The sequence below is a fragment of the Gymnoscopelus microlampas genome (assembly GCF_963454915.1).
Source record: "Gymnoscopelus microlampas genome assembly, chromosome: 24".
Taxonomy (NCBI): domain Eukaryota; kingdom Metazoa; phylum Chordata; class Actinopteri; order Myctophiformes; family Myctophidae; genus Gymnoscopelus; species Gymnoscopelus microlampas.
Window position 1 is genome coordinate 36,281,554 of NC_139961.1, and position 10,724 is coordinate 36,292,277.

The 10,724-nt window shown below is 44.6% G+C and overlaps 1 protein-coding gene across 1 annotated transcript; it reads left to right on the forward strand.

Annotated features, from left to right (window-relative positions):
* Positions 1 to 1,720: 1,720 nt before the first annotated feature.
* Positions 1,721 to 9,248, forward strand: LOC311040779 (tubulin alpha-1A chain-like). The gene is made up of 4 exons (XM_084051137.1): positions 1,721 to 1,835; positions 3,363 to 3,585; positions 7,218 to 7,366; positions 7,461 to 9,248. The coding sequence occupies exons 1-4, from the start codon at positions 1,833 to 1,835 to the stop codon at positions 8,436 to 8,438; spliced, it is 1,353 nt and encodes a 450-aa protein (XP_083907263.1). The 5' UTR covers positions 1,721 to 1,832; the 3' UTR covers positions 8,439 to 9,248.
* The last annotated feature ends 1,476 nt before the right edge of the window (positions 9,249 to 10,724 follow it).

The window sequence follows — 10,724 nt, forward strand, 5'->3', positions numbered from 1 at the left end:
GCGAGGCGTTGTGAGATTGTAGATCTGCTATTTTTGGCTAAAGATCTCTTCAGAATAGGGATGCTAGGGTTCAAGTTAAGGAAAAAAATAATATATCACACAAAGATTTGGTGGACCCCCTGTAGTAACTCTGAGGACCCCCTAGGGGTCCCAGACCCCCTGTTGAAGTGCTCTACTCAATGAATACGGTGGTGATTGGCTGCCTGCCTGTGAATGGACGAGGAGACAATTAATGGACGAGCAGCCTCGCCTGATTCCAAACCATAGACCGCAGGCCTACCTCTCAGTTTGATAATCAGGCTGCGAGCCGGGTTGTTTTTTTTTTTTCGGTCAGTGTTTGTCTAGGGTAGGCGAGATCGCACTGCTTCAACATCGTTTGTAGGTCTTTGTCCTGAGATGGCACGTTTTGTAAACGCTCCAATGCTCTCTGGCTTCCACCGGCCATCAATCCAGCCAGCCAGGTGTTGCGGATGTAGTTGTTTAGGGGTTCGAGCAGTGGACTTTTGACCGTGTTTGTTGTGTTGTGTTTGGTTTAAAGAACAGTGGGTTAATATCACTTACCAACAACAGAGCAGCATGCTATGTAAAGTTAAAAAAAAAACTTGTGGACACGAATCCTAATTCAGGTGCCCACTCGTCCAGGTGCCCAGTTATCCCCCCACCTTTATGTGCCCACTCGTCCAGGTGCCCACATGTCATATAGTGCCCACTCGTCCTAGTGCCCAGTTATCCCGGTGCCCACCTCTCCAGGTGCCCAGTTATCTCCACCCCTAAGTGCCCACTCGTCCAGGTGCCCACATATCCCTAGTGCCCAGATGGTTTTGGTGCCCAGTTGTCCTGGTGCCCGCCTCTCAAGGTGCCCACTCATCCAGGTGCCCAGTCACTCCAAAAATATGGTGCCCAGATGTCCCTAGTGCCCACCTGTCTTGTATTTGTTTACATCCTATCCACGAGTTTCCTAGTGCGTTGTGGGCATCACTTCCTGTTGATTTGATCCAATGAAATCCAATGATATCCAGTGAAATCGACAGGAAGTGATGCCCACAACGCCCTAGGAAACTTGTGGATGCAACCTAAATTAATTTGGCTATCTTTACTTCTAATCTAAATCATGGCCGAGTGCCGCGCTATGAGCTTGTAGATCTGATATTTATTGAAAAATCGCACCCTGTGTGAAGGAAGCGGTGCCTTTGATGAGTGGCCTTCATGGCGCTATAATAGGGCGGGGCGGGGCTTCAGCAATTAATGCTCGTCCCTATTGGTGGTGTAAGTCCACATACCAAAGTTGGACTTGGTGGCATGCTGCAAACTGGAGTTATAGCTGTTTAAAGCCAGTGGCCTCCTGGTGGCGCTATAATAGGGTGGGGCGGGGCTTCAGCAGTCAATGCTCGTCCCTATTGGTGGTGTAAGTCCACATACCAAATTTGGACTTGCTGGTATGCTGCGATCTGGAGTTATAGCTGTTTAAAGCCCGTGCTCAAACGGACATAACGGACAAACGGACAAACGGACAAACGGACATACGGACGGACATAGTCAAGTGTAGAGTAATCTCTCAAGAACAGATTCAGAAAAGCAGAGGTCGCTGTTTTTCATTTTCTGTGGGGTCTGGCTACGCGAGACTAAGTGTAGAGCGGCTGGCACCGCTAAAAATCGGGAAAAAGGTTCTCCTTGGTCTCTCTGGCTTCTCTGGTTACCACAACATGCCGAGCTGGTTGCCTAGCAACCCCGGGCCTATAAAGGTGCTCCATGCACTTTTTACCTGACACAACAAAGGTCCCAGAGCCAGGCACATCACAGCTTAGCGAGAGACTACTTTGAAGCAATCAAACATGGTGAGGCCTTTTTCATTTCATGGTCAAATGTTAATACAAATGCTAAATGATAATGTTAGAATGCATGTTGATATTTGTGATGCAACAAGAGGATAGGCCTAAATGTTTCTATATTCTGTGAAAATGAAGTTGTCAATTTCTTAATGGGCAGCTTGTAGATCTGCTATTTTTGAAAATTTGTGAAAAAATATGTTTTATATGTTTTTCAAAAAACTGTTACCCTAATCCTAACCTTAACATTTTAAGAATCGGACTCAGGCCTTTATAGACGCCTTAACAGACGACGTCACACTGATACGAAACAGTATGCGCACGCAGGTCGGCAGCAAAAGAACCCCACCACTCATAAGATGCAATGTAAAAGTGGTCACAGTCTCACGTGTAAAAATGCATCCCATCACACTTTCAGATGCTGTTTTTCTCCCAGTGTGGAGGAAGAATGCTTAGGATTTTTACTGTGATCTCTCGCTCTTGAAATATATAATCCTTGGTTTCTGTTGTGTGTAAACAATAATAACAATTCAAAGCAGTTGTCCTCAAAACTCCACCTCCAGTGGCTGTCATAGGAACGGAAGGAGCGCTCTATGACTATGATCATGGCATCAGAACCTGCTTGGCTCGCGCAGCTGCAGCCCGTCAAGACTAATTTATGCTCCGTCCCGCGAAGGTGTCGCGCGCAGAGAACGGCCGAGAATAGCAGATCTCCAAGCTCACAGCGGTCGCATCCGTGACGCGGTTGTGAGCTTGTATGTCAGCTGCTATACCGTTGCGCGATGAAGTATATATATGTGTCGCCAGGGCGCACCCCACTAGCCTACACACAGAGGAGGTTGAATGAACTGAAACAAGCTCACCCCAAAACAGCAGGTTTGGGGATCTGTTGGGAATTGATTACATGAAGCAGTCACCTGTGCGTCCAGTCTCAATGTTTGTAAACAAATAATTGGTCTCATATGCACTTCAACTTTGTGTACCTGTAGTATGTCCACTTCAAAATGAGCCGGCCACCATTGGAGAAAGTGTCATCTTATGTTAGAAAACGATTGTTTGGGTAAAAAGCACAATTCATGTTAGACTGCTAACATGAATTTGTCCTTTTTTGTTACCTATTAGAAACCTCTAATTATAAACAATGCTATTTTGATGATGAAGTAACATGTTCAGTAATACATTATAAAGTAGGTCTAGCAACTATTTCTTAAAACTGACACCTTACCTTGGAAGCTACTGTAGGCCTACAACTCAACTCATGATGGACTACCATAATTATTTGCTATAGCCTAAGAACTTTGCTCACTAAGAGGAAACGCATACAAGTATAAAACTATACTTGTGAAATATTTATTCATGAATATACTGTATACTGTATACTGTATACTGTGTGTGTGTGTGTGTGTGTGTGTGTGTGTGTGTGTGTGTGTGTGTGTGTGTGTGTGTGTGTGTGTGTGTGTGTGTGTGTATAATATATATATATATATATAGGCCTATATATTAATGCATTTTTGTATGTAAACACTTTTCCCGTAGCGTGAATGTATCTCTGTCCATGTGGGCCAAGCCGGAGTTCAGATTGGCAATGCATGCTGGGAACTGTTTTGTCTGGAGCACGGCATCCAGCCCGACGGTCAGATGCCCAGTGACAAGACCATCGGAGGCGGAGACGACTCCTTCAACACCTTCTTCAGCGAGACCGGAGCAGGGAAGCACGTTCCCAGGGCTGTGTTTGTAGACCTGGAGCCAACAGTCATAGGTAAATCAGTTGTTTTCAAAGTGAAAGTGATCTGGTAACAAAAAAGCATTCATTCATTATCCTGTCCATTGAACAGAACAATCAATGTTTTGGATTAACCCATTTAGACCGGGGAAGCATCTGTGTCATTTTACATTTCTTTGGGCTGTTCAAAAATAGCAGATCTACAAGCTCATAGCACGGCACAGAGTGCCACGCTATGAGCTTGTAGATCTGCTGTTTTCTTTTGAAACCGTGAAAGTTTGTTTAAAGCGATTGCTTCTGGGGATTCTACAAAATGTCTTCTAAATCCTAACAGTTTTTCTTTAAAAAAAAACGTATGTGGTTCTTAAACTTGTTCATGTCAAGGACCCCCAAAATTATTTGTATTTGGCCGCGGACCCCCATCTCAAATATGTTGTTCCAGGGACCCCCAGAAGCGAAGATTTGAGTTAAAAATGAAAATATATTCAAAGATTTGCACACATTTTCACGATTAAAAATAAAATAATAGCAGATCTACAAGCTCATAGCGCGGCACTCTGTGCTCTGTGAGCTATGAGCTTGTAGATCTGCTATTTTTGAATAGCCCAAAGAAATCTAAAAATGACACACAGATGCGTTCCAGGTCTTAATGGGTCAAAACTGAAGCCTCAGAGTTTGCACTCAAAATATACTTCTGTAAGAATGAAAACAGAATGTTTATTGTAACATCAGAATGGTCATATTATAAACCAGGAAAGATCATGTTTTCTTGGTGATTGGGTGGAGGGACATACAGTATATGGACAACTGGAGCCAGTAACTATCACATAATCACTCAGTAGGTATGAGTGATTATCAAGTATCCAGTTTCATAAAAAAACACCCACTCATTCTCAATTTTGACCATGGTGTTCGATATTTTCGACCCAAAAGTTAGCCATCTCTTCGAGACATCCTTGGAATCTACCTACTTTAAAGACGGGGTGCCGTGATTTTCAGTGACCCCCCCCCCCCTAAAACATAATCTTCAGGTATTATGGTTATACTAGGAGGAAGATTTTTTTCAAAAAAGTGTACAGAAAGTGTTAAAATTATGTTTTTATGTGGACACGCCTCCAGTTCATTAAGAATACCTGGTTCTCACCTTAGCACCTCCTCCACCACCTTAGCACCACCCACCTGTGCTAGTCCCTCCTCCTCCTCATGCCCACACCTGTTGTGTTATGATAATGAGGGGGAGGGTATAATTTTACTGTGTCATTAAAGTGCTGTTTTTCTATTGGCACGTTTGACCCTCAAGGTTTCAGCCTCCAAGAAGAAACTCAAAATAGTCAGAGAAGACATAAAACACCACAGAAACACCACCAGGGGGCTTAATGAAGTTCTATCAACCTCATAGACACATGAAAAACAGAAAAAGTGCAAAACCATGGCACCACCTTGTAGCAACCACTAATGTAATAACGGCTCATAATGTAATAAGGGCTCATACAATGAATATAGTGGAGGCTCTCTGCACAGTTAAGTGATCTCCATATGTATCCATTTGCTGCATCCTTAGCAGATAGTTGGTCCATTCTTCATCAACAAAATTGTTGAGGTGTGTTCCATCTACTGCATAGGGGTGACGTAGCAGGTCAGAGACAATTTCAAGCCTTAAATTGGCTGAAGACCGGTAGATGCCAATCCTGGCTAGTTGATCGACCATTGCAGAAAATTGGCAGCTGCCATCTGGGTCTGGGTCCAGACGAGTCCTGTAACCCATTGATTCAAAGTACTGCAGCCGCTCGTCATGAGTTATGTGCTGACCATTATATAGTTATGTGCTGACCATCTGACCATTATACTAACCATGATATTACTGACCATGATACTATAACAGTACTGACCATCACACTGACAATGAGACTGACATAATACTGACATAATACTAACCATACTACTCACATGATACTAACTATGATACTGACCGTGACACTGACATGATACTGACTATGATACTGACCATGACACTGACATGATACTGACCATATGATACTGACCATGATACTGACATGATATTCGCAGGGGTAACCGGTCAGGTGGGCACAAAAACCAACTGGGCACACCGGACAACTGGGCACACAGCCGTCTGGGCACACAGGTCAACTGGGCACACAGTCAATTGGGCACACAAGACAGCTGGGCACACAGTCAACTGGGCACACTGTCAACTGGGCACACAAGACAACTGGGCACACAGTCAACTGGGCACACAAGACAGCTGGGCACTCTGCTTTGATGTGCCCCCCCCCCCCTTTCTATGAAATCCAGAGATTAGTGAACCCCTGCTGTGAATTGTCTGCTCCTGAGTTCCTGAGCAGACGCTCCTGAGTTCCCCCCCTCAGACAGCCGCATAATCACCCCCCTAGGGTTAGGATGAGAGTTAGGTATAGGCCTAGGGTGTGACAGTTTCCACTGATTCAACCTACAGTAGTGGTCCCTGCCCACTGCTTACACCTAATGGCCCTCCTCCACTGAGTTCACCCGCATAATCACCCTCCACCCAGGTTAGGGTTAGGGTTAGGGTTTAGGGTTAGGGTTAGAATGTAAGTCTCCAACGATTCAACCTACACACACACACACACACACACACACACACACACACACACACACACACACACACACACACACACACACACACACACACACACACACACACACACACACACACACACACACGGGAGAGGCAATACACAGCTCACAACAAATTGATGAGGATGCTGTCAGAACTGCAAGGACACACTGCAATACACTATCTCAGTAACAGACATTACACAATGTCTCCCACCGTCTCTCTCTCACAGTGGGGGGGCGGGGGGTACCTAAATATCAAAGGAACACAAAATTCCTTGGTAGTCATACGGTGTGCCCAGATGTCCATGTGCCCAGTCATCTCGTGTGCCCAGATGTCCGTGTGCCCAGTCATCTCGTGTGCCCATATGTCCATGTGCCCATTCATCTCGTGTGCCCAGATGTCCGTATGCCCACTTATCCGGTGTGCCCAGTTGTCTAGAAACTCGTGTGCCCAGATGTCCAGTGTGCCCACCTGACCGGTATTCCTGGCAGGATACCGCCAATGATACTGACCATGATACTGATATGATACTGACCATGATACTGACATACTGACCATGATACTGATATGATACTGACCATGATACTGACCATGATACTGATATACTGACCATGATACTGATATGACACTGACTATGGTACTGGCATGATACTGACCATGATACTGATTATGATACTTACCCAAAATATGAAACATTATTACGTTATGAGGTTTTATTACATTATGAGCCTCCTATGTGGAGGTTGTTAATGTAACAAATTATTACATTATTACATTATTGAAAAATCCGTTATTACGTTATGCGCTCGTTTTTTTTTATTACATTATGAGCTGATTATTACATTATGAGCTGTTATTACATTTTTTTTATTACATTATGAGCCCTTATTACATTATGAGCCGTTATTACATTAGTGGTTGCTACAGACCTCTTTAAGTTTAATAAAAATACGCCTCAAGTCATTTTGTTGACAGACAGACAAACACATAAACAACTCAGCTGGTGGAGGTAACAGGCATGTTAAATATAATGGATGTTTTCCCATTACAGATGAGGTCCGTACAGGTACCTACCGCCAGCTGTTCCACCCTGAGCAGCTGATCACCGGCAAGGAGGACGCGGCCAACAACTACGCCCGTGGTCACTACACCATCGGCAAGGAGATCATTGACCTGGTTCTGGACAGGACTCGTAAGCTGGTAAGCTTTTATACAATAGTATGAAATAGATTTTTGATATTGTAATTAACTTTGAACAAAATATGAAATGTTATTCCCTGTTTCATTTATTCAGGCGGACCAGTGCACTGGGCTCCAAGGTTTCCTCATCTTCCACTCCTTCGGTGGAGGAACCGGCTCCGGTTTCACCTCCCTGCTGATGGAGCGTCTCTCCGTCGACTACGGGAAGAAATCCAAGCTGGAGTTCGCCATCTACCCCGCCCCTCAGGTGTCCACGGCCGTGGTGGAGCCCTACAACTCCATCCTGACCACGCACACCACCCTGGAACACTCTGACTGTGCCTTCATGGTGGACAACGAGGCCATCTACGACATCTGCCGCAGGAACCTGGACATTGAGCGTCCCACCTACACCAACCTCAACCGGCTGATTGGCCAGACTGTGTCCTCTATCACCGCCTCTCTGCGCTTTGATGGCGCCTTGAACGTGGACCTCACGGAGTTCCAGACCAACCTGGTGCCGTACCCTCGTATCCACTTCCCTCTGGCCACCTACGCCCCGGTCATCTCCGCCGAGAAGGCCTACCACGAGCAGCTCTCCGTGGCCGAGATAACAAACGCCTGCTTCGAGCCAGCCAACCAGATGGTGAAGTGCGACCCCCGCCACGGCAAGTACATGGCCTGCTGTCTGCTGTACCGAGGCGACGTCGTGCCCAAGGACGTCAATTCGGCCATCGCCACCATCAAGACCAAGCGCACGATCCAGTTCGTGGACTGGTGTCCCACGGGCTTCAAGGTGGGCATCAACTACCAGCCTCCCACCGTGGTTCCCGGAGGAGACCTGGCCAAGGTGCAGAGGGCCGTGTGCATGCTGAGCAACACCACGGCCATCGCCGAGGCCTGGGCCCGCCTGGACCACAAGTTTGACCTCATGTACGCCAAGAGGGCCTTCGTCCACTGGTACGTTGGCGAGGGCATGGAGGAGGGAGAGTTCTCTGAGGCCAGAGAGGACATGGCCGCCCTGGAGAAGGATTACGAAGAGGTGGGCACCGACACCCTCGCGGACGAGGGAGAGGAGGGGGAAGAATATTAGGCTTTAGAAGCAAACGTCACAAAATCAATGACTGTAAGGTTATTTTTTTTCTCTGCCAGTTATGTAACAGTAATTCATATGAAAATGTATGAAATAAACCTTTAATATTTCACATCAACTTTGTGACAGAGTAATGTCCCATTAAATCAAACATGATTTGACATGGAGAATCAAACAGCCAGACTCATTGTGCCGTGACTTTCTGAAATTGGTTGAATTCAAGAAAAAAATGTCGTGTCAAATCTCAAGTCTTATTATTGTTTCCAAGTTTAAATGACAATCAACATTATACTCTCTATAGAATGCTAACTTAAAGCTAAAAGTGTTTTAAAATAATCCAGTCACTCAGTGATTGCCTGCATTATATCGCCTGAGCAGTATACTATTCAGACCTTTCATAATCTGCTTAGTGTATTTTGGTGCACAAATATGTCCTTTCTGTGTGAATAAATTAAGCCAACTAACAACAAAACGAAGATAGTTCATCTAACACTCACTGCTTAGATTAGTTTTCTCTTATCAGGGTCAGTCGCTTAATGCAATTTAAATGTCTTGTGCACAAGCAGTGGTGGAAAGTATTCAAATTATTTACTTAAGTAAAAGTACCAATACTGCTCTTTTTTCCATCTACAACACCAAACCTCTTTGCCAAAAATAGCCGATCTCACAGCGGAGGCGTTGTAGATCTGCTATTGTTGGCTTAAGTTCTCCTCAGAATAGGTCATGCTAGGGTTCAAGTGGTTAATGTCAAAAAATGATCCTATCACACAAAGATTTGGCGACCCCCCCTGTAGTAACTCTGAGGATCCCCTAGGGCAGTGGTTCTCAAACCTTTTCATGCCAAGGACCCCCAAAATGATATGTATTTGGCCACGGACCCCCATCTAAAAATATTTTGTTCCAGGGACCCCCCAGAAGAAAAGATTTGAGTTACAAATGTTAAAAATATATATTTTCAAAGATTTGCACAAATTCTCAAGATTTTTGAATAGCCAAAGTATAAAAGGTCATAATTATTCTGATGCTATATTTACACATTTTTCTGGGTACCCCCTGGAACACCCTTAAGTACCCCCCGGGGGTCCCCGAACCCAACTTTGAGAACCAATGCCCTAGGGGTCCCGGACCCCCTGTTGAAGATCCCTGTTTATATAGGCTTTGTTCAGACTGCAGGCAAATCTTATAGGACAGACTGTGCACATTGGATTTGTGTATCCTGACATGATCTGCATTGGTTGCTCTATAGTGGTAACACTGTATAATGACACAGTGCTTAACTTAAACTCCGTCGTAGGACGGTGTCGCTCGCTGAAAATAGCAGATCTACAAGCTCACAGTGCGTCGTGATGTGACACGTTGTGAGCTTGCAGATCGGCTATTTATAGATCGTCTATTAACCAAATATATTTCAGACTTCAGTGTCCGAGTGGAGTGGACTGTCTGAGACTCTTTGGAAATCAGAATTGAATCCCATTTCAAACCATCTAGGAATGTGGTTCAAATCTGATTAGCAAAAATATGTTTTTGTGTGTTTTTTTGCTGTTCAGACTTGATAAAAACCAGTCTGATTCCAGTCGGGACAGGCCAAGAATCGGCTTTGGGCTGCAAGTCTGAACATCACAGCCTAACATTGATAATCTACATTGAATACACTCTAAAGCTGAGCTCTGATCCAGTGTTGAACAAGACAGCTGTCTATACAGCTAAAAACTATACCGGTCCAGAAATCCATTAAAATGACATATAGTCCAGTCCCAGAGAGCATAATGGGAACCTTGTGTCACATCTTGTTAGGAACATTTTTGTATTTTTTATTATTGCTAAAAAAGATACACCATATCTCTACTTTGGTGCATACAGAGTGTTATCTACTGTAGAACAGTGGTTTTCAACCGTTTTCATATCAAGGTCCATTATTTATTCACCATTTGAGCCACGGAACCACCGTTTGATGAGACCCAAGACTTAGAATATTTTGTTATCGTTGGACATGATTTTGTCGACAATTCCATGCTGTATTGATGTACTTGGTACCATAGGAGACAACAGGCAAAATCAAAATCAATCAAAATAACAATTCTTTAATTAAGTAATGCAGATGTTTAACAATCATTTAACTCTTGAGAGCGTAAAATGAAACCAAATGGACCCTTACGAGTCCATTTGGTTTCATTTCACACTCTCAAGAGTTAAAGATCTATAAGGGTCCCAACTCTCTATCATTTAGCTGGGGACCACCTGGAACCCCCTCAAGGACCACTGGTGGTCCCCGGACCACTGGTTTGA